Source organism: Rhincodon typus, chromosome 37 (genome assembly GCF_021869965.1).
Source record: "Rhincodon typus isolate 14 chromosome 37, sRhiTyp1.1, whole genome shotgun sequence".
Classification (NCBI taxonomy): Eukaryota; Metazoa; Chordata; class Chondrichthyes; order Orectolobiformes; family Rhincodontidae; genus Rhincodon; species Rhincodon typus.
In genome coordinates, this window is record NC_063368.1 from 5,124,102 (window position 1) to 5,148,610 (window position 24,509).

The following is a 24,509-nucleotide window of genomic DNA, read 5'->3' on the forward strand; positions in this document are numbered from 1 at the left end:
GCTGTGTTCATCCAGCTCTATACCTTGTTATCTAAGAGTATTGTATATATTTGTAGCAGTATTGTAAAGTAGTCTCACTAATGATGACCATGTACTTATCATCGATTTGTCTTTAAAAGCTTGTACACTCAGGGAAGGAAATCTACTATTCTTACTCAGTCTAGCCTATGTGCAATTTCAGACCTGGTACGGGATGGTTGACTTTGAAATGGTCGACTTTGAAATGGTCTAGCCAGCCACTCAGTTCAAGGGCACTTAGGGATTGGCAACAAATGCTGGCAAGGCCGGTGACGCCTACATCCCATGAAAGGAGAAATAACAATTGCTGGAATTTACTGTTAAATCCAGAGAGTTCAGAAGAGCTTAAAGGCAAGGTGCCATTCCTGGAATATCAATAGAGCAACGCAGGATGTTAAAGAAAGGTAAGAGGGGTCAGAGTGAGATTAGGACAGAAAATTAAAAGAGCAAACAAATCAGAAACTCTGAACTAGGCTTGTGACTGAAGTGTTCAGAAAATGGTCAGACAAATTATATTTGATTTCTCCATTTTCAATAGCACTACATTGCAAATAGCAAATGCAGTAGATCCCTTCCCTCTGCCTAATTACAGATACACAATCTTTGCTTTACTAAATTAGGAGGTGCAGAGGAAAGCTTTACTTGCAAAGCATAGTTTTCCTCAACTTTAACCCAAAATCAAAAATATACTTTGAAGTTTCCATTTTTGTTGAAAACACAGGTTATCAGGTAAAACAGATTATGCATTCACAAACCAGATTATCCCAGTGATGTCAACTGCATGCACCCACTGGAGCACAACGTGCAGTGTCAATTTTTAAAATGATGCAGCAATGACTGAAGACTCTGAACACAATATTGAGAACTACTCTGTCTACCATGCATCTCAGGCAGATTACCGCACATTGAGGGAAATCAAAGAATTTCATTCAGCAATACCGCCCACCAGAGACACAGCATGACCAGTAATCAACTTACAGTTCCACTAAGGCATGGGCCCAAACCCAGAATTTAAATTTACAGTGTTAATATAGAAACTAGGGGGCAGCAGTAGGCTATTTTGCCCTTCAAACCTGCTTCACCATTCAATATGATTTTGATGGATACTTTATCTCAATGCCAAATTCTCATTTTTTCCTCCATAACCCTTGATGTCTTTAAAATCTAAAAATTTATCTCTTCCCCAAATATATTCAGAGATTTAGCCTCCAAAATGTTCACTGGTAGAGAATTCCACAAGTTGACCATCCTCCGAGTTAAGAAATGCTTCCTAATCTCAGTCCTAAACAGTCTACCCCATATACTGAGACTGTCGCCCCGGTTCCAGACTTCTTGTACAGGGAAAATGTCTCTGCATCAAGTCTGTGCTGCTCCGTTTGAAACGTATAAAATTCTATCAGATCCCCTCTCATCCTTCTAAACTCGTGAATAAAAAAACAAACAATCTCTCCTCATAGAAGGTCCAGCCAGTCATTGTATCAGCCTAGGGAACCTCCACTGCACTCTCTCCTGTGGCAAGGTAGGGAGACCAAAACTGCATTCAATCCTCCAGGTGTCACCTCACCAAGGTCCTGTATAACTGCAGTAAGTTACTGATATCTCACTCATGTTCCTGCCCATTAGAGAATAAGTGCTTCCCTTCTAGCAGAGAGGAACCAGAACCTCACCTGTACCACCACCAGCATAACCCCAGCCTCTCCTCACCCAAAGACACTGTCTCAAAGCAAGGTGTCCACAAGTCCGAGAACTGGATGTTACTGGTCCTTTGCCCAAAATAGTGAACCAGTGACAGTGAGTGACCGCAAACACAATATCAACACATCTTTTATTACTCACATGTTTGAAGCAGCTGACAGGAGCGGCTTGGCATTTGTGCTCGTCGATATATTTTCCCCATTCAAATCCTTGGTTAACAGCTTAAAGGGAAGGGGCAAAGAGAAGAGTTATTGGGGAAAGCTGGGTTTGCAGTAGGTAAATAGGTAATAAAACTTGTGCCGAGTTCAAAACAGATTCAAGCTCCACCTGTAGCAATGAGGAAAGGAAGGTGTTGCCACAGGCTGCTGTCCTGCTGCTAACACAAGAAATGTTATTTTGTAAGGACAAACAGCGACAGGGAAAATTCAAGGCAACTGTCTTCTAGATGCTCGTCCATCCCCTGGTAGCCACTTGAATAGCAGCACTTCTAGGAAGTTGTCTTCTCTCTCACCAACAACTTAAATTTATATAGCATTGATTGATTTATTGTTGTCACATGTACCGAGATACAGTGAAGAGTATTGTTTTGCATGCTAAATCGGCAGATCACACCATAAAAAAATACATCAGGGTAGCAGAACAGAGTGCAGAATAGTGTTACAGTTGCAGAAAAGGTACAGAGAGAGACCAGAATTAGTATGTGAGAGGTCCATTCAAACAGTCTAATAACAGCAGGGATGCAGCTGTTTTTGAATCTATTCAAACATGTATACAAATTTTTACTATCTTCTGCCCAACGGAATTGTTTAATGCAATGACACCCCCAGGGGCTTCACAGTAAATTACAAAACAAAGTATGTAATTCAGCCATATAGGTAGACACATGAAGCCAGATGAGTTTTTATAAAAAAGGGTAGGATGTAACAAGAATCTTGCTGGAAGAAAGTAAGGTGTAGAGGTAAAAAGGTCTGGTAAGATGATTCCAGAGCTTGGGGCCAATGGACCTGAAGGCTTGGTCATCAATGGTGCAAAGATTAAGGTTGGGAATGTATAAGAAGTCAGAATAAGAGCAGACAGACATCTTGAAGTTAGTGGGCCTGAAGGAGGTAACTGAAATAGAAAGGGGTGAAAACAAAGATTTAAAAACAGCAATAATTTAAAAATAAAGACGTTGCTTGACTGGGAGTCATTGTAAGTCAGCGTGTGCAGAAATAACAGGGGAACAGAATTTGGTGCATGTTAAGAAACAGACAGCAGTAGTTTGGATGAGCTCCATATTTACAAAGGCTGAAATGAGAAACCAACCAGAGTGTGGGGAAATAGTCAAATGTAGAGCTTATGAAAGCCCGAGTGAGGGCCTCAGAAGTGGGAGAGCCGAGACTGCGGCAAAGTCATATGATGTTATGGAAGAGGAAGAAAGCAGTATTGGTGATGGCACAAATGAAGCAGAAGCCCATCCAGGGTTTAAATACAACTCAAAACGCTGTGAATAGGGTGGTTCAATCTCAAGACTATTGTTGGAAGAGGGATACAGTCAGCAGCAAGGGAAGAGGGTTCAAAGAGGCATTCAAGAACAATGGCTTCAACCCTTCAAGTATTTATTCTATGGAAATTCTGTTCATTCAGTACTGGATGTCAGATAAGTAGTCTGATAGTTTAACAACATGAAAGAGTCAGAGACGGTGTTGAGGTCGACCTGGGTGGGGAAAGTATGCACGTATAAACGGACACTGGGCTTTCGGATGGCATGGTCGAACGGGCAGCAAGTATGTGATAGATAGGAGGGAACCAATTATAAATCCTTTGTGAACGCTGGAGATAATGAACAGGAGTGAGAAGACTTTGCAAATGATTTTCTGATTAATATTAGACAAGAACGGAACCAGGTGAAAGGAATCTTACCACATAGGATGATAGTAGAGAAGAATTGTGTGGTCAACCATGTGAGAAGTTACAGAAAGATCAGGATGGAAGCAGGAAACATTTTAGCCTTATGATGGTCTTGCAGAATGTCAGTTACAACTCTGATAACCATAGACTAGAGAAAGGAAGATGAAGTCACAACTCCCTAGTACCCAACACAGCCAGTGAAAATTAAAGATCTTGGATTTGAGTGTTGACCCAATTCCTGGGTTCTGAGTGCAATGCTCTTGTTGTAATCCTGACTGGGCTAGCTGGCGCCAGCAACATCGTAACTGACCACAATACCTTGGAAGAACAGGGGGGTGCAAAAATGTCATCCTGTTTCTAACTGATACTTTCCGGTTTTGTCATTAAGATCTGCTCAGTGAAGATGCGACAACCCTCACCTGGGAATCCTCATCTATCCAACCCATCATCTGGATAAATGGAAAAGGATGAAACTAAAAGGTTAATCTTTTTCCAGAGATTCGTTTATTTACAGAATGCAGCGACACACGTCTGCATCCTTCCTGCTAACTTAGTGGCTCAGTGTTTCTTTGTTTTGGAAAACAAATTACTAATTAAACAGATCAATTAATAAACAGCTCCTTAAAGGAGCAGTGAACCAAACTAATCTTTAAAGGAAACTTAGTGAATTCAATTAAAACACCCCTAACAGGACTGATGAAGCACTGCAGTGTCCAGCTGGCTTTGAGATACATTTCTCAACAGTTTTCAACCATCAAATCGATAGAGAGTTAATCTTTGGTGACTAAAGAAGCAAAGCACATCAAGGTCAGTAACAGCATGTTTGGTATAAGTGGCTGACTTCTGTACATGTGCCGAAAATGATGAATAAAAATAAACATCAAGCCAGTTTATACTTAACCATAGAACCTTCTAAGCCACCAGGACAGACAACGGCAACAGAAACATGGTAACACCACCACCTGCACATTCCCCTCCAGGCCACACACCATCCTGGCTTGGAACAATATTATCATTCCTTCACTGTCACTGGGTCAACTTCCTTCCTAACAGCACTGCAGGTGAACCTGCACCTCAGTGCTTCAAAAGAAAATAGCTCACCACCACTTTCTCAAGAGCAATTATTGATGGGAAATTGATGTTAGCTTAGTCAGCGACGTCCACATCCTCTGAAATGAAGACTAAACCGTACAACTAACATCATATTGATGCTCCCACCCTGTGTATCATGGCTCACAGCTAAGAATGGTCACTTGGTGAAGTATCAAAGAAATCATAGAAAGATGTCCTGTACAAACAAGGCAAAGACTGTAATAATCCAAAAGTACAACACAATAGCAATCTGTAACAAGATAAGACAAGCCTTACCCGAATTGTTACTCTGAGCAACATCTGTTCCCTTCCCACTGGACTGCTGCTGCAGAAATGCCCCCAATTTAGATGACCATGAGGCTTTGTTTAACACTTTTGCCTTCTTTGTAGGTGGTTTTCCCTGTGAAATAAACAGAATTCATCTATGAAAAATGTGGCTTCCAACTGAAAAAAAAATACTTCTTTAAAAAGGATGGGAGAGGAGGTCAGGTTTTGCAGATTTTCACTTCAGAAATCTGGAGTAAGAATACATACACATGCACAATCAATTACAGTCACTTGCAAACAGGGCCATATATGCAGACACCCAAACAACTTCTTGCAATAATAAGTGTTGATCACTATGCATTGACTCCTGTATGAATTTGCATCTCTGGACATCACACAAGGATATGTACAGACTTGTTGACATCAAACACAAGCTTTCCATTCTTTTCAGAAACACATCAAAAAGGAACACAAATAACAGAGGAAGAAATTACCTAACTTCCTCTGATCGGGTGCCAAATATTTACAGGTACATAAAAACCAGAAAGCCTTCATCACTTGGAACAGGCTGTTTTCCCAAGCAGGAGACTCCAAATCATTGAACACCATCAAGCAAGATTTGGATCTGGTTAGAGCAAACTCACCGTTTCCACAAAAAGTGGGTAATATGGAGATGTGAGAGTCTCCCTCTGTGAATAGGATTGTGTTTAATCTGGATTTTCTATTACTTCTACATGGGTTGGAGGGATTGCGAAGTGTATTTCTCATGATGAACAATATTTCTGAGTGGGGTAAGCCTGGATGAACCAAGGGTCTTCAGATTTCACTATTCAAACATAACTAGGTGACCCAAACATAAGCATAATCACACTGAGAAACGAACTGGCTCACTAGGCTACGGTTAGATTAAGATGTAGTTGCAGACATTTAAAGGGATATTTCAGAATACCCAATGAATATGTTCCTACAATGAAGTAAAGTTTCATGTGTAGGACCCACCATCTCTGGTTAACTAAAGAAGTCAGAAACAGCAAACTTAAGGAAAAAAACATAACTGGGCAAAGATGAGAAGCAGCTCAGAATATAAAGAATTACTAAAAGGTTAATCAGGAGGAAGAAATTAGATTGAGAGAGAAAGCTAGTTAAAAATGTAAAAACAGATGGCAAGAATTTTTACAGACATTTAAAAAACAAAATGACATGTGTAGGTCCTTCCGAGACTGAGAATGGAGAGTTAATAGACAATAAGGAAATATTGGATGAAATGAACAAATATTTTGCTTCTGTCTTCACAATCATTCCAAAAATAGCTACAAATTGGGAGGTGGAAGGAAAACAGGAACTTCCTGAAATTACAATTGTGGGAGAAGTCAAATGAGCAAACTGATGGAGCTGCAGTTGATAAGTCTCCAGGTCCAAATGGACCTCATCCTTAGGTGTTGAGAGAAGTTGCTAATGAGCAGTTGGCTTTAATTTTCTAAAACTCCCTAGATTCAAGAAAGGTTCCACCAGACTTAAGTAGCAAATATAATGTCTGCTCAGTCAGTTAGCTGGATGTCGGTCGAGGGGAACGCATTGGAATCGCTCATTAAAAAGGTTAAAACTGTGCACTTAAGGTAATTGGGAAGTGTCAGTATGGTTTTGTGAAAAGGAAATTATGTTTAACCAATTTAACAGACTCCCTTGAAGAAGTAACGTGTGTTGTTAACAAAGAGGTGCCAGTAGACATACTGTACTTGGAATTCCAGAAGGCAATAAGGTACCACATCAAAGATTATTGCAGAAATGAAATATCATGATGTGGGGGCAAATTCTTAGCATGGATAGAGGATTGGCTGGTTGCCAAAAAGTTAGAGCATGAGTGAATGGGTTTTCATCTAATTGGTACAATGTAACAAGTGGAACTCCACAGGGGTCTATGCTAGAGGCTCATCTTTTTGCAAAAACCAATGACTTAGCTTAGGGAGCAAAGACATTTTCGCTAAATTCACACATGACACACAGATCAGCAGAAATGTATGTTGTGAAAATGATAAGGAGGTTGCAGAAGGATATGGATATATTGAATGAATGTGAAAACATGAAGTTGCTAATTTTGGCAGGAAGTATGAAAAAAAGCACAGTATTGCTTAAATGGAGAATGACCGTGGAATATCAAGGCGCAGCAGGATTTAGGTGTTCTGGTGCATGAATCACAAATAGTGGGCAGGCACAGCACGTAATCAAGGCAACTAACAGGATGTTATCCTTTACATTGACAGGAACTGAACATACAAGCAAGGATGGTATGCATCGGTTACTCAGGACATTGATAAAACCACATCTTGAATACTATGCGCAGATTTGGTCTCCATATTTAAAGAAGGAAATAAATGCACTGCAGGCAGTTCAGAGGATATTTACAAGATTGATACCAGGAATGAGTGAGCTGATTTCTGAGGATAGTTTAGACAGACTAGACTTGTTCCACTGGAGGTCAGAAGAGCAAGAGGTGACTTGACTGAAGTGTATAAGTTTCTAAGTAATCTTGACAAGGTGAACATGGAAAGGAGGTTTCCTCTTGTGCGCGAGTCCAGAATGAGGTGGAGTTATTTTAAAATTAGGGGGCTGCCCTTTTTGCACAGAGATGAGGAGAACTTTTTTCTCCCAAGGGGTTGTGCGACTTTAGAACTCACTGCATCAGAAGCAGTGGAAGTGGAGTACAGTGAATAACTTTTCAGCAGAAGTAGATAGATTCTGGTTAGGCAAGGGAATTAAGTGTCATCAGGGGTAGATTGGAATGTAGAGCTCAGAACACAAATGGGTGAGATACCAACTCTCAGACTATTGTTCCATCTCTATGATTTTCTTTAAGCAAACCTGCAGAACTAAGGCAACAGGTCAGATTATGCAAGCAAATGGGAGTATTCAGTATAGCACATTGAGGCAGGCCATTGACATGACTGCAAACTAACCTGCAATCTAGCCAAGATACTGGCTTTCTTGGAGTTGGAAGAGTAGCTTCGAGAACAGGAGACACTGCAGAATCTTTTGGTTTTGGAATAGAAGGTTTCTCGTGCTCCAACAATGCCACACATCTCACAGGTAGCTTGGAAGAGGAAACAAAAATTCAAAAAGACACAGGGATAAATGAAAATTAGGATCAATGCAATTTTTAACCAGGCAACTAAAGCGGGTTAAAAAGTTAAAAGTAGTGACGGAAATCTTAAGGAATAAAAATGGAAAATTGGTGCAATCAGCATCCAAAAGAGAAAGACAGGTTCAAAGGTCAAGTGCAATCCTTCATCCATTAGCTTAGCAAAAGGGTACATGTATTTTTTTGAATGCCAAGTGTTTTGCACAATGTACATCAATGAAGTGATTTTCAGCTGTAACACTGATATTTTCACATATGCCTAAAGTTGTCCCAGCTCTCCCCATTCTGAAAATATTTCAAGTTATCTTTTGTCTCTAAAATAGATAATCTCACACTGAACTCTTACTGGTTTCCTAGACTAAAAAGTGAGAAACTGGCAGAAGTGCTGGTAACCAGAGAACATATTTAATTTAACTGAGATAGCAAGAACTGCAAATGCTGGAGTCAGCGACAACACAGTGTGGAGCTGGAGGAACGCAGCAGGCCAGGCAGCATCAGAGGAGCAGGAAAGTTGACGTTTCAGGTCGGGACCCTTCTTCATTTTCTAAAGAAGGGTCCCAACCTGAAACGTCAATTGTAATTTAACTGAATTTTTTAAAAACCCAGGGCAAGTGACAAGTAGATTTCCCACCATCCACTCACAACAAGCACTGTGATGATTCAAAATGCCTTATCGGGAAGGGGAAACAAAAGATAAATTTTGCAAGGGGAGGTTTTGGGAATGTGGCAAATATTGACTATTAACCCAAAGACCAAAACAATGCTCTGGGCTATGGATTCAAATTCCACCATCAAGCTGGTAGCATTTAGATGTGATTAGTTAATAAATAAGATGATAAATTTTACCTCCACATCACCTCCCATTTCAACTGTGGTCAATTGTTGTAAAAAACCATTTGGTTCACTGATATCCTTTAAGGAAGGAAATCTGCTGTCCTTACTAGCGTGGCCTACATTCACTCCCTACCTACAGTGATGTGCTTTATCCTTAACTGACCCTGAAATGGCCTAGCAAGACTCTTAGCTCAAGGACAATTAGCAAATGCTAGTCTAGGTAGCAACACCCATAAATGCCCATTAAAAGACTAATACTTTATGAATCTATGAACTGCTAGTTTGTCCACTCAGTTAAATATCAGGAGCTTCTTGCCCCTTTGGATCCTCCCAACTAGTGACTGCATTCACTGGTTTCTTACTGATCAGCAAATGGCAGCTCCCTTAAGATGGCTTCTGACTTGGTCCTGGTCCTGGTCCTGGTCCTTAACTGCCACGGCCATAATTCTGATTTACTGTCAGCACAAACAAATCCAATGGTTCAAAGTCTTCCCAACTCTTAAGCATTAACACAACAAAAAGTACCAATTCTAAGTCCTCCATCAATAGATGACTCATCATCATTTATCGCTCCACATATCGACTCCGTATCCATGTCCTGCACCTGACCAAGTTCCTCATCTTCCAGGTCATTGCTCGAATCATCTGTGGTGAGGTTTCTATTGCTGTCACTGCCATCGTCTTCCAGACTATCATATCCATCAAACACGCTGCAGTCATCATCTTCAACATCCATGAAGGACATTTCTACACCATCTGGAGGTACAAAAACAAAAATCACATCACTCAGATCAGAATACAAGCTATATAGATGAAAATTTTCTTAGCATCCTTACAGAAGGAGGAGTGAAAGGTCCACTGAATTAGACCGGTTTCAGTCCAAGTCCAATAGAGTAAGGCTATATTATCATATTACCCAGGATTTTCCCCAGCACAATGGCTGGTGGCGTTCCCTTCAGCTGTTGTGACATGTACATTGCTAAATGGTGCAAGGATAGGTGTCTGCTGCCAAGGTTGTAATAATCCAGGGACCAACAGGACAGAAACTGGATAAACATTCAATGCCCCTCCCACAGCCCATCTGTTGCAAAACACCTCTTCCATAATTTAGTTACCTCCCGGCCCAAATATTCCAATGCTCTCCAGGGCAGCCTCAGTCCTTCCATCCTCTGCAAAAGACTGCTCATTCATAAGAGCATAGGAACTAGGAGCAGGAGTAGGAGTAGACAATTTAGCCCCTTGAGCCTGCTCCACCACTTAATACGATCATGGCTGATCTCATCTTGGCCTCAACTCCATTTTCTCCCTGCTCGCCATTAGCCTTCAATCCATTACTAATTAAAAATCCATCTGTCTATCTCCTCCTTAAATTTACTCAATGTTCCAGTACCCATCATACTTGGGGTAGTGAATTCTGCAGATTCATGATCTTTAAGAGATACATAAATTTCTTCTCATCTGTTTTAGACCTTAAGACCTAGGAACAGGAGTAGGCCATTTGGCCCCTCAAGTCTGTTCCTCCATTCAATAGGATTCCCATTGAATGGTGACACTACCTGACAGAGAAAACTATGTTATCACCCATGGGCTGGTATGTGTCATCATAACAATCATTCAACACAGTGGCTGAAATGTGAAGTGACTCATTCTGGTAAGAAAAACAGGGACAGACAACGGAAAACAAAAGGACAATATTCTAAAAAGATTGCAGCAGTACAGCAGTGAGTGTACACCTCTATGTGATTCAGTCATTGAATGTATCAGGATGGACTGACAGAACATTTAATAAAGCATACAATACCCTTTATTGAAAGGGGCACAGAACAAGAAAACCATGTTGAACTTCTATAGAACATTAGCTCAACCTCAGTTGGAGCATTCCACCCAGTTCAGGGGACTGCAATTTAGGAAGAATGTGAAAGCATTGGAAAGAGTGCAGAAAAGATTTGCCAGAATGATTCCAGGGATGAGGAAGTTCAGTTATGAGGATAGCTTGGGGAAGTTAGGACTGTTGAAAGCCAAGAGGAGGTTTACTAGAGGTATTCATAATGAAAGGTCTGAACAGAATAGATAGGGAGAAACTGCTCCCTTTTGTAAATGCAGGTGCAGTGTTGCCAACTGCATGGGTTCAGTTCCCATACTGGCTGATGTTATCAGGAAGGTTCCTCTTTCTCAACCTCACCCTGGATGGGTGCATTTATAGGAAGGGTTTAGAGGGATAATGGGCCAAATGCTGGCAAATGGGTCTAGATCAGTTTAGGATATCTGGTCGCATGGACAAGTTGGACCAAAGGGTCTGTTTCCATGCTGTACATCTCGAGGACCCTACATGGCAGCCTCTGTGGGGAGAGAAATTGGAAGCGGACATTAGGGGGCAGCACAGTGGCTAGCATTGCTGCCTCACAGCAGCAGAAACCCTGTGGAGTTTGGACATTCTCTCCGTGTCTGCTTGGATTTCGTCTGGGTGCTCCTGTTTCCTCCTACAGTCCAAAGAAGTGCAGGTTAGGCAGATTAGCTATGCTAAGATTACCCATGGAATATGCAGGCCTACAGGCATAGGGTGGGGAGTGTCAGTCCAGGTAGCAAGTTCTTTGGAGGGTCAGTGTGGACTTGATGAGCCAAATTACCTACTTCCACACTGAAGGGATTCTATTAAAAAAAAACTAGAGATGCTGGAAATCTGAAACAAAATAAAAACAGAAAATGGAGAAACTCAGCAGGTCTGGCAACATATATGGACAGAAAGCAGTAGCAAAGTTCTGAATCCAGTAACCCTTTTTCAGAAGGGTTATGCAGCAATTTCTGTATTGGTTTCAGGGTAAATTAGACAATGTGTTGCAGTCATAGTTCACTGTTACTCATTGAACAAAACAAACACCAGGGACTGCAGACATTAGATTAGTAAACGGTGCAGCATCTGATAACATTGTAACGAGATGAATGCTTTGTCTAGAACCTGTGGATCGAACCCTGACTGCACAGACTTTTAGCAACATTAAAAAAAAACTCCAAGACCTATTATCACTCACGTGGACGTCCCAGTCTTAGCAACAATGTCTCTCTGTTTACTTGCAAATTTCACTAACTGGAAACAAACTCGCAAGAAGGGAGAACATTACAAACACACATACTCTAGTTTCTACAATTTGTAGTTGAGGTATCATCGACTTTAAAAACAGCTTCATTTGTCTGAAGCAGCTAGACTTTTAGTCATTATTCATCCTAAAGCTCACCTCATAAATTGCACAAACTATCTTATTTATAATTAATTCAGCACACTTTCTTTCAAAAAAAAAACACAAAAGACTCACAATCTTGTTCCTCCTCTTTGTGCAACTTAATGATCGAATTCAGGCACACAACGCCGCCATTCTAGGACGGATCATTTCCTTATAACGTGCTCTCTCATTGGAGCGGGCCACAACCCCCGCCAACCAATGGAAAGAACTAGAATGGGGTAGGCGCTACCGAGCACTCTGGGAGATGTAGTCCATTAGCATGAATGGACAATTCCTAACCCTGCTGAAGAAAGGTCTAGGCCCGAAGCGTGAGCCTTCCGGCTCCTCTGATGTTGCTTGGCCTGCTGTGTTCATCCAGCTCTACACCTTGTTATCCCTGCTGTAGGCAGTGTAGGTTTTCCACCGCAAACTAAATTATCCAATGTTTTGAAATAGCCATTTTCTACTCCAAACTAAATTATCCAATGTCTTGAAATAGCCATTTTCCACTGTAAATTAAATTATCTAGTGCTTTGAGTAAGCCAACATAAAAATACATGGCAATGCAAATTTCATGCCAAAAAGATTCGAGTAATCACACATTCCGAATTCACATTGAAATGTATAAAATTCTGTAAGGGCTCGATTGGGTAGAGGCTGAGATTGTCTACACTGGTCTTGGGAGTAATAAAATGCAGAAGCACAGTCTCAGGATAAGAGGCCAGTCATTTAGGACTGAGATGAGGAGAAATTAATTCACTCAAAGGGTTGTCAGTCTTTGAATTCCCTACTCAGATGGATGTAGACACTCTATTGTTGAATGTATTTAAGGCTGGGATACACAGTGTTTAGTGTCTCAGGGAACAAGGGATCTGGGGTGTGGATTGGAGAGTGAAGTTGAAGCCCAAGATCAGCCATGATTGTAATGAATGCTGAAAGAGGCTCAACAGGCTGAATGATCTCTTCTGAACATCTAACTTTATAATTTTGAATTATATACAGCACCAAGTGATTAAAAGCAAGCAGGGCTAGGCTCAATGTTGAGTTTTCCTCAATACATAATTTATTTGCAGAAAGTAGGCCTGTATAACTTTCTTCTTTAGTTATTTATTGTAGTTTATTGTGTAGTCAGGGTTAGGGGATGTTTATAAGTATCCCATAATACACTGCACAAATCCATGGACTTTTCATGCAAGAGTTCTTTACTTACAGCAAAATCTGTACATGCATTACATCCTCAGAGGTTGTGACTGTCATATTGGTATTACATCATCAACATTTCAGCTTTGATGTTAATGCCATGACTACAGTTATGGATGCTGTTTGCTACCCAACGTACAGACAATGCAGTATATACCCTTGAGAAGGTGGTGGTGAGTCACTCTCTGGAACCGCTGCAGTCCACGTGATGGAGGTACACCCACAATACAGAGTTGCAGAAATTTGACCTAGCAACAAGGAACAGTGGTATAGCTTCAAGTCAAGAGCTCCTGCAGTGATTTATTTTGGCTGAGATGGTTGACCTCCAGCAAGCTGCTAATTTGTGTTCAGCAGGTGTCCAGGATGACGGCACAAAGCTGAGGCATAAGAGTTGGCTTGGCTTGTAAGGACAGACTGCAAGAACCCTTCCCAACATGTCTGATTACACATCAGCACTTACTAACTCAGTACCAACCCCTACAACAGTCCTTCCCTGGCCAACCCCCAACATCAGCAACTTACACCCCCCCACTACTACCCCAACAAACCCCAACTCCAGGCATATTGTTCCCTGATGTGGATGTGTCCTGTATCCCTTTCCTGAGAGTTGGTCACCCTAGTAAAGGGCAAGTTGCTGCAGTGCATCTGAGTTTCACCGGTGAAAGGAATGATTGCTGAAGGTGGTGGCTAGGGTGCCAATCAAGTAGGCTCCTTTATCCTTGATGTTGTTGAGTTTCATGGCTGCCCGATTGCTGAATACATTTCAGACAAAGGGCAATAGATTCTTGACCAACCTGGCAGTCAGACTTTGTCAGGGGCAGGAAGAAAAGTGGAATTGAGGTCACAGTCAGATCAGCCATAAATCTTATCAAATCACATTCAGGCTCGAGGGGCTGATTGGCCTACTCCTGCACCTAATTCATAAGTTCTTGTCCAGTTGGAAGCCAAGTGGACAGCATTCCATAACATTCCTAACTTGTCCCTTGCGGATGGTGGACAGACTTTGGGGAGTCAGAAGGGAGTTACTCACTGCATGATTCCCTGTCCTTGGTTGGCTCTTATAGTTACAGTATTTTTTATGCCTGTTTCAGTTCAGTTTCAAGTCAATGGTAACCCTAAGGATGTTGATAGTGGTGTTGAATGTCAAAGGGAGATAGTTGGAGTCTCTCTTGTTGAAAATGGTCATTGCCTTACACTTGTGTGACACAGATCTCGCTTGCCTTTTAACAGCCCAAACCTGGTCTATGTCTTGCCACATTTGAATGTGGATTGCTTCAGTCTCTGAGAATTCGTGAATGGTGCCGAACCTTGTGCAATCATCGGCAAACATCCCACTTCTGACTTTGCGATGGAGGGAAAGTCATAGATGAAGCAGCTGGAGGTGGTTGGGCCTAGGACACTACCCTGAGGAACTCCTGCAGAGATGTCCTGGAGTTGGAGAAGATTGCCCTCCAACAACCACTGCCATCTTTCTTTAATTTAAAAGAGAATTTAATCCACCTTCAAATGAGCCATGTTTCTGCAGATTTAATCAGTCTAATTAATAAGAAGGCTTAGAATAGTCTCAGCACCCATCAGTAGTGTGAGGTGATTCACTTTGGAAGGAATAACAGGAATACAGAGTACTGGGCTAATGGTAAGGTTCTTGGTTGTGTGGATGAGCAGAAAGATCTTGGTGTCCATGTGCATAGATCACTGAAAGTTGCCACCCAGGTTGATAGCCTTGTTAAGAAGGCGTACAGTATGTTAGGTTTTATTGGTAGAGGGATTGAGTTTCGGAGCCATGAGGTCACGTTGCAGCTGTACAAAACTCTGGTGCGGCCGCACTTGGAGTATTGCGTACAGTTCTGGTCACTGCATTATAGGAAGGATGTGGAAGCATTGGAAAGGGTGCAGAGGAGATTTACCAGGATGTTGCCTGGTATGGAGGGAAGGTCTTATGAGGAAAGGCTGAGGGTCTTGAGGCTGTTTTCGTTAGAGAGAAGAAGGTTAAGAGGTGACTTGATAGAGACATACAAGATGATCAGAGGATTAGATAGGGTGGACAGTGGGAGCCTTTTTCCTCGGATGGTGATGGCTAGCACGAGGGGACATAGCTTTAAATTGAGGGGCGATAGATATAGGACAGATGTCAGAGGTAGGTTCTTTACTCAGAGAGTAGTAAAGGCGTGGAATGCCCTGCCTGCAAAAATAGTAGACTCGCCCACTTTAAGGGCATTTAAATGGTCATTGGATAAACATATGGATGATAATGGAATAGTTTAGGTTAGATGGGCTTCAGATTGGTTTCACAGGTCAGCGCAATATCGAGGGCCGAAGGGCCTGTACTGCGCTGTAATGTTCTATGTTCTATGTTCTATGTTTTAAAATGTCATCACAAATTCCCAGGCCATAGTTGAATTCTGCTGCTATGAAAAATCCCTGTGCACAAATTACATGGAGTGTGGGAAATGGTGGGGTTCTATTTTAATCGTTTATGGGATGTGAGTGTTTCACACAAGATCAGCATTTGTTGCCCATTCCTAATTACCTACAAACTCAGAGGCTTGCTAGATCACTCCAGAGGAGACGTCCACGACATATCTGAGATCCTGAAACACACATAGGTTGATGAGATAAAGACAGTAGATTATTCTTCCTTCTCAATTTTTATGCGATAATTTAAAGCTCTGTGGCCACCATTACTGAGTTGAGTTTTTAATAACTTTAATAACTTCAAATTTAAACTTCACCAGCTGCCTTGGTGGGCCATACTCTCATACCCCCAGAGTATCAGCCCAGTCCAGGATTACTAGTCAATGACATTACTAGGCCTTTGACTCTCCTGTTAAGAGTGTGGTCTGAAGGGGACTTTTGGTTGCCTTCAGTCCTAGACTGCTGAACATTTGCCTGTTCAGAGGGAGAAGGCTACGTCAAAGGATGGACTATGTGTGATGGAATGCTCCCCACTTGCCTGGATGGGTACAGCTTCAACAACACTCAAGAAGCTCAACACCATACAGGACAAAGCAGCCGCTTGATTTGCAGCATATCCACATACACATAGTCCCTCAACCACCGATATAGCAGCAAGGTGTACTAACTACAAGTTGCACAGCAGAAATTCACCAAAGGTCCTTAGCCAGCACCTTCGAAACCCATGATCAATTCCATCTAGAAGGACTAGGGTAGCAGAACATAGGAGCACCACCCCCTGCAAATTCTCCTCCAAGCTACTCACTATCTTGACTGGGAAATATATTACTGTTCTTTCAGTGTTGCTGGGTCAAAATCCTGGAACTCCCTCCCTAAGGGCATTGTGGGTTTACCCTCAGCACATGGACCACAGTTGTTCAAAAGGGCAGTTCACCACCACCTTCTCAAGGGCAACTAGGGACGGGCAATAAAGCTGGGTCCAGCCAGCGACGCCCACGTCCCATGAGTGAATTTAAAAATGGACTTTGTGTTGGATCTGCTTCAGGGTTTAGCGAGAGATTGTGTGGCTAATTGTAGGTGATTATTCAGACTGCAAGGTATAGAGTGATATTAAGAGCTTTGAGAGAGTTGCCATTTAGCTGGATATGTTGCATTTCAGCCTTTTTGGAACATAGGACCAGCAGTAGGCTATTCAGCCCCTGAGCATGCTCTGCCAATCAATAAGATAGTGGCTGTTGTGGTGTGGTCCCCGTAACCCTTGCTTCCCTTGTAGATCAAACATCTGCCTCATTCAACCTTGAATAAACTCAATGACACACCCTCTGCTGGTAACTGCGAGTAAGGTCTGTAGGCTAAAAACACTCAGAGGAAGATTCTCCTCATCTCTCTTAAAAGTGAAACCTCTTATTCGTAAAGTGTGTGTCTCCTATTTGTAGTCTACCCCCTAAGAGGAAATATCCTCCCAATATTGACCCTATCCTGTCCCCTCAGCATCTTACACATTTCAATAAGTTCATCTCTCATTCTCCTAAACTCCAGTGGATTTAGGCCTAGCTTGCTCAGCACCTTTCTAAGCCTCTTCATCCCTGGGGAATGAGTCAAGTAAACCTTCTTTGAACTGCTTCTAATGCAATAATATCCTTTTTCAAACAGGTCACAACTGCAGTTACTCCTGATGCAATTTCACCAAGACCATAAAATATTGTTGTAAAACATCCGTACTTTTACATGGAGATAGTAAGAACTGCTGATGCTGGAGTCAGAGATAACACAGTGTTAGCTGGAGGAACACAGCAGACCAGGCAGCATCAGAGGAGCAGGAAAGCTGATGTTTTTGTAAGGGAAAGAAATGAAGTGACCTGTTCTGGCGTATAAGTGGGGCTTGAACCCTAACTTTCCAGCCCAGAGGTATGGACAATACCATTGCACCACAAGAAGCTCTCTGATTGCACTAAGTTCCATTGCACTAATTCCATTTGCCTTCCTAATCACTTGCTGAACCTGCAAACAAGCTCTTTGTGATTTATGGACTGAGACACCCTATTAACCTGTGGTATTTTGATTACAGCGTATGTATATTATATTAGTGTTGATGTGACAGGAACGATGGTGCTAATTCTTCTCTAGTGTCACTGAAACCTTAGCATTTTTCACCAGACACTCACAGTCTGCCCAGCAACCCTGAAGATTGCACTACGAGGACCAAGCACCAGGGGGTGCTGGATGCTTGGGAATTGAGTTTTCAATAGCGTTCCAGCATCCTTCAGTTCAAAAATGCTGCACATCTTGCCTTCACTAGAGAAACAGTCCAATTTGTGATCAACAACTGAATATGTACACATTAAACATTGATTTTCAGACAAAATTATTGAATAAATCTATGATGGGAATAATCCTTGCTGTGCCATTTTAAAACCATCAAAAATAAGCCTGAGATAGTAAGAACTGCCGATGCTGGAGTCAGATAACACAGTGTGGAGATGGAGGAACACAGCAGGCCAGGCAGCATCAGATGAGCAGGAAAGTTGACATTTCGGGTCAGGACCCTTCTTCAGAAATTTTTAAAAATAAGCCTGAGCTTTGAGGAAGAATTTTTCACTCTTCACAGAACAGCTCTTTATAAATTCCTATTCCTGTCGTTGAGCAGACGAGTTAATGCATTGCACCCTATAGTAACATCAACATAAGAGCAAGAGTAAGCCATTTGGCCCTTTGAAACTGCTACACCACTCTAGATCAATGTTACTGTCCTGCACTGTCCCATATTCCTTAATATTATTAATATTCCGAAATCTATCAATCTCTGTCTTGAGATATTCATACTCAATGACTGACCCTCCACAGCCCTCTGGAGTAGTGATTCACAACCTCTGACTGAATAAGGCACCTGCAAATAACATACTCTATAGAAACGCAGGAAAATATGACCTTTACCAGAAGAAATGTTCATTTTGGCAATGAATTTCTCCCCTTCCTAGATACTTCCAATATTCCTGGTCTTGTCACTGGCTCCAGGAAGCTTTGCTCAATGCTTTTCATTCACACAGGAAATCTAAGCACAGCTTTGGAAATTTCCCTTACAACACACAAGAAGCATCAAAGCAGAAAGCTTTCACACATGGTGGGTCGTGAATGTTGACAAAAGTTTGTAGATTTCACCCTCCCTCTGGCAGCCTATGTGAACGGTGCTAACAATTGAGAAGCTGAGTTCAGTGATCAGTCAAAGTTTGGTTTTATAAACTTAGAGTGGCAACAGTGTGTACAACCGATAAGTTGCACTGCAGCCACTTAGCAAGCCTCCCTCGACAGCACAAATCCACATCTACTGAAAGATAATGGTTAACTCCTGTTATTCCCATAAATACCATAGATCATCAGTGATGTCTGCTCATGTTAATGCATACCAAGATGGGGTCCCAGCAGCAAGGGTCTTGAAATACTCTCTCCTAATTAGAGTCATAGAGATGTACAGCATGGAAACAGACCCTTCAGTCCAACTTGTTCATGTTGACCAGATATCCTAAATAAATCTAGTCCCATTTGCCAGCATTTGGCCCATATCCCTCTAAACACTTCTTATTCATGTACCCATCCAGATGCCTTTTAAATGATGTAATTGTACCAGTCTCCACCACTTCCTCTGGCAGCTCATTCCATACATGCACCACCCTCTGCATGAAAAAGTTGCCCCTTAGGTCCCTTTTAAATATTTATACTCCAAACTTAAATCTATGCCCTCTAGTTTTGAACTCCCCCACCCCAGGGAAAAGATCTTGACTATTCACTCTATCCATGCTCCTCATGATTTTACAAACCTCTATATGGTCATCCCTCAGCCTCCAATGCTCAAGGAAAATAGCCCCAGCCTATTCAGCCTCTCCCTACAGCTCAAACCCTCCAACCCTGGCAACAGCCTTGTAAATCTTTTCTGAACTGTTTCAAGTTTCTCAACATCCTTCCTGTAACAGGGAGACCAGAATTATACGCAGTATTCCAAAAGTGGTCGAACCGATGCCCTGTACAGCCACATGACCTCCCAACTGCCATACTCAAAGCACTGACCAATAAAGGCGAGCATACCAAATGCCTTCTTCACTATCCTGTCTACCTGTGACTCCACTTTCAAGGAACTATGAACCTGCACTCCAAGGTCTCCTTGTTCACCAACATTCCCCAGGACCTTACCATTTGTAATTACCTTTGTAAATATGGTACATGGTTTAATAACACCTCTTGATTGCAAGTATAAGCTTTGTAATAATCGCTGCACACCAGTACAACACAGTGGCTGCAGTAAAGTGGAAGGAATCTTTTCTCAGAGCATTAGGAACAATACCCACAACAAAGGTGACCGATAACAACTGAGAAACTGAATCCAGGCCAAAAACAACTCAGAATAAAATGACGCATTCCATCCAAGGTGTATTCCTAACTCTTCTAACTATCATAGTAACAGGGGTGGCATAGTGGTTCCCACTGCTGCCTCACAGCGCCAGGGACCTGGGCTTGATTCCGCCCTCGGGCGACTGTCTGTGTGGAGTTTACACATTCTCCCCGTGTCTGTGTGGGTTTCCTCCGGGTGCTCTGGATTCCTCCCACAGTCCAAAGATGTGCAGTTTAGGTGGATGGGCCAGGCTAAATTCCCGGTAGTGTCCAGGGATGTGCAGGCTAGGTAGTTTGCCATGGGAAATGCAGAGTCACCAGGATAGTTTGGGTCTGCGTGGGATGCTTTTTGGCAGGTTGGTGTGGACTTGATGGGCCGAATGGCCTGCTTCCACTCTGTAGGGATTCTATGGGTAGTATAATGATGAAACACTGATTCCCTAATGGATGGCATGTGTTTATTAGTGATGCCGATTGCTGTCAATTTAACCTGAGCAGGGGGTCTCAGAATGCTCCCTCCTACTTCCTGTTGTAAATATCCTACCTCGTTTAAGAAAAGTTCTTGAGTGGAAGGATTTGTTCCAGATTTATCTCTGAACACTCTTATAAGAACGCAGGGGAACAGCACCAATAATAAAGGTGTCTTCCAAGACACACTCCATCCTGTTTTGGAAATATATCAACGTTCCCTCACTGTCACTGGGTCAAAATTCTGGAATTCCCTCCCTAACAGCATTCCCTACACCCCACGGACTGCAGCAATGAAAAGGCAGCTAACCATCGCCTTCTCAAAGGCAAACAGAGGCAGGCAACAAACACTGAATTAGATGGTAACGTCTACATCTCACAGAAGAATATTTTTAAAGCACAATTAAAAATGAGAACTCCTTTTTTCTCTTCAGGTGTTCAGGTTCCTATCTATTTCTGGGGAGCAGTTGAAAAACAGGTTTTCACAGTCTCTGAGTCTTTTTGATTCAATTCCTCATGGATACTCTCTCCCACCTGGTCTAGAAGGAACAGGACAAGGAAAAGCAACTCAGTGGAGCTCAATACTGCAACTGGAGTCTCTCTTATCAATTGAATTAAGAGACAAACCATTTTAAATTTGTAGAAGCCACAGCTTTCTCTAATTATTTTTTACACTGCTATAGTGTTAATGTTAATGGGCTACAGTGCAGATAAAGGACATTCAGCCCATCATGTCTGCACTGATCATCCAAAGAGCATCCCACCCTGAGCCATTGCGCTCCCCCCTCATCCTCATAACCCTAACCATAGCTAACCCACCCAGCCTGCACATCCCTGGAAACTACAGCCAATTTAGCATGGCCAATCCACCCTAACCTGCGCATCTTTGGACTGTGGGATGAAACCAGAGCACCCGGAGGAAACCCACACAGACACGGGGAGAATGTGAAAACTCCACACAGACAGTCACCCGAGGCTGGAATCGAGCCCAGGTCCCTGGTGCTGTGAGGCAGCAGTGGGAACCTCTGAGCCACCATACCACCCACTATTAATGAAATTTGGAATTGAAAACTTGCCTGAGTGATGGCGATCATGAAACTATCAATCATTGTCGTTAAGAATACACCTGGTTCACTAATGTCCTTTCGGAATAAAATCTTCCATCCTTACCATGTCTGGCCAATATGTGGCTCCAGTCCCACAGCAATGGGGTTGGCTCTTAACTGCCCTCTGAAATGGCTTAGCAAGCCACTCTGTGCAAGGGCAATTAGGGATGGCAGCAATAAATGCTGGTCTTGCCAGTGATAGCCACATCCCATGGAAGAATATCAAAAGGCAATGTCTCATTACTAACTAGAGGGCTACCTAAAGTTATAGTCATAGAGTTGTACAGCACAGAATCAGACCCTATGGTCCAACTCATCCATGCCAACCAGAGATGCCAAATTAATCTAGTCCCATTTGCCAGCATTTGGCCCATATCCCTCTAAACCCTATTCATATACCCATCCAGATGCCTTTTAAATGTTGTATTTGTACCAGCCTCCACCACTTCCTTTGGCACCTCATTCCATACACGCACCACCCTCTGCATGAAAAAGTTGCCCTTTAGGTCCCTTTTATATCTTTCATCTCTCATCTTAAACTTTGCCCACTAGTTTTGGACTCCCCTACTTTGGGGAAAAGACTTTGGCTATTCACCCTATCCATGCCCATCATGATTTTATAAACCTCTATAAAATCACTCCTCAGCATCCAACGCTCCAGGGAAAATAGCCCCAGCCTACTCAGAGAGTTTCTCAAGAATGGAAATAGATGTCAACAGCTGGAGCAAGGAGAGTGGCCCCTGAGGTAGGTACTGAGCATTGTCTAATTGCTGGGCTGGCTTGGAAGGGCCATGGTTGTTTGGCCCAAATTTTTAGGTAAAAGAGGGCCATTGTGGAGGTAAAAAGTATATTATTTTATATGCTTGTGCAAAGTGTCACCTCACTGTTTTGAGAATTATTTTGTATCAGCAATTGCAAAGGTGGTGGGGTGTGGCTGGGCCCAATTTCAGTCAGGGTGGGGACAGCATTGTGGAGCTGCTGGCTATCACCTCACTGTATTTTGATTTTTGGTTTAGAGCTCATGAGACTCAGATGCAACTATTATTTGGTTTGTTTCCTATTTTTGACACGTCAGCAACAAAGGTGACCACGAAGAATGTGTATTAAACTATGCAGGAGTTGGCTATAATCACGAGACAATTACCTTCTCCAACTGCAACCTATTTCACATCAGCAGCAAACCTTGCTCTCTCATGATACACTCCACACATCGTGCAAAACCATGAGCTAGACTGAGGAATCAGCCTGGAGTAAAGCCAAGGAATAAGGAGCCAAGAAAAGGAGCAAGTGAGAGACCGGGAGCTGGGGACAAGAGAATAGAAATGGGATGGACAGCACCATGGTCAGAAAAAGAAGACAGAAGGAGCAAATTGTGGAGCTGGAGGGATGAATACAAGCTACTCAAGTGTTTAGAACAGACAGGTGTAAGCCATGAACAGACCCCAAAATGATTTAACAAATAGGAGTGCCATGCTGGCTCAGTGGTTAGCGCTGCTGCCTCACCGTACCAAGGAGCTGTGTTTGATTCCAGACTCAGGCGACTGTGTGGAGTTTGTACATTCTCCCCGTGTCTGTGTGGGTTTCCTCCGGGTGCTCCGGTTTCCTGCCACAGTTCGAAGATGTGCAGGTTAGGTGGAATAGCCGTGGGAAATTTGGGTAGGGGGTGGGTGTGGGTCTGGGTAGGATGGTCTTCAGAGGTTGGTGTGGATATGATGTGCTTCCACTCCATAGGGATTCTATGATAAGTTGGTTAATTATAAAGTCTCAAGTTAGCCGGGACAGAGAGGAATTGGAGGAGGCTCCGTGCAGAGAAACTTTGATCCTACACCAGTAGTCACTGCACCTTGCAGCCAGTAAATATACTGACCATAAATTGTGTTGTATAACTTGATGGAGAAGACAGTCCCATTTTTCACATCCCAAAACTTACATTTTTGCATATGTTGGGTGTATAAATGGACCGCCACCTATTTCAGCTATGACATACTGCACTCATGTTTGTGATCTGCCTCAATTTTTTTGCCCCACAGTCAGATGTTTTACTTACCTTTACCTTAAAATGGGGCGTGAGGCAATACAGGTTGCTGAGATAGACAGAGGTTTAAGACACACCTACATTGTGTTGAATGCCAGTGATGTTTCAAAATGGTGCCTGCCCACCCTAGAAGTGGTTTATTTTACAATGGGATTATTGCATGTTCAGTGGTCACCTGACATTTATGGTAACATTTTGCTCCCGACTCAACTCCACTGACAGAGGGAACTTAGCTTGAACGAAACCAACCCAAACTAGTCAAACTCAACCGGCTTCAGCCTGATGGGAATATACTGTCAGACTGACAACCCCACAATTATGTTGAAAACCAACCCAACATCAACCAGTCCCACACTTGAAGAGAGGTGAAGGTAAGGTCACTATAGTCTGAGCAGACCATAGGCCTGCTCTCTCATTAGACAGAGATGGCTGGTGGTGGTTTAGTGTGAGGGGAGAGGTTGGGGAAGGAGAGTCCTTTGAGGTAACCTCAGCCAGAGTGGGAAGAAAACCCAATCTAAGATAACACAGTGTGGAGCTGGATGAACACAGCAGGCCAGGCAGCATCAGAGGAGCAGGAAAGCTGATGTTTCGGATCGGGACCCTTCCTCAGAAATGGGGGAGCGGAAGGGGTCTCGGAAATAAATAGAGAGGGGGTGTCGGGCTGGGGTAGGTAGGTGGGATGGTGATAGGTGAGTGCACTCACCTATCACCATCCCACCTACCTGCACTCACCCATCACCATCCCACCTACC

At 42.7% G+C, this 24,509-nt stretch overlaps 1 protein-coding gene across 5 annotated transcripts in view; it reads right to left on the reverse strand.

The window, feature by feature from the left end:
- l3mbtl2 (L3MBTL histone methyl-lysine binding protein 2) overlaps positions 1–12,343 on the reverse strand; it is a 155,172-nt gene extending 142,829 nt beyond the window's left edge. For all 5 annotated transcript variants that reach the window (XM_048617719.1, XM_048617718.1, XM_048617717.1 and 2 more), the window contains exons 1-5: positions 12,244–12,343; positions 9,458–9,688; positions 7,917–8,050; positions 4,972–5,095; positions 1,855–1,934 (exon numbers count right to left, since the gene is read on the reverse strand). In XM_048617719.1, coding sequence (XP_048473676.1) covers positions 1,855–1,934; positions 4,972–5,095; positions 7,917–8,050; positions 9,458–9,677 — 558 coding nt within the window. In that variant the 5' untranslated portion in view covers positions 9,678–9,688; positions 12,244–12,343. The remainder of the gene's footprint in view (positions 1–1,854; positions 1,935–4,971; positions 5,096–7,916; positions 8,051–9,457; positions 9,689–12,243) is intronic.
- Positions 12,344–24,509: the final 12,166 nt, after the last annotated feature.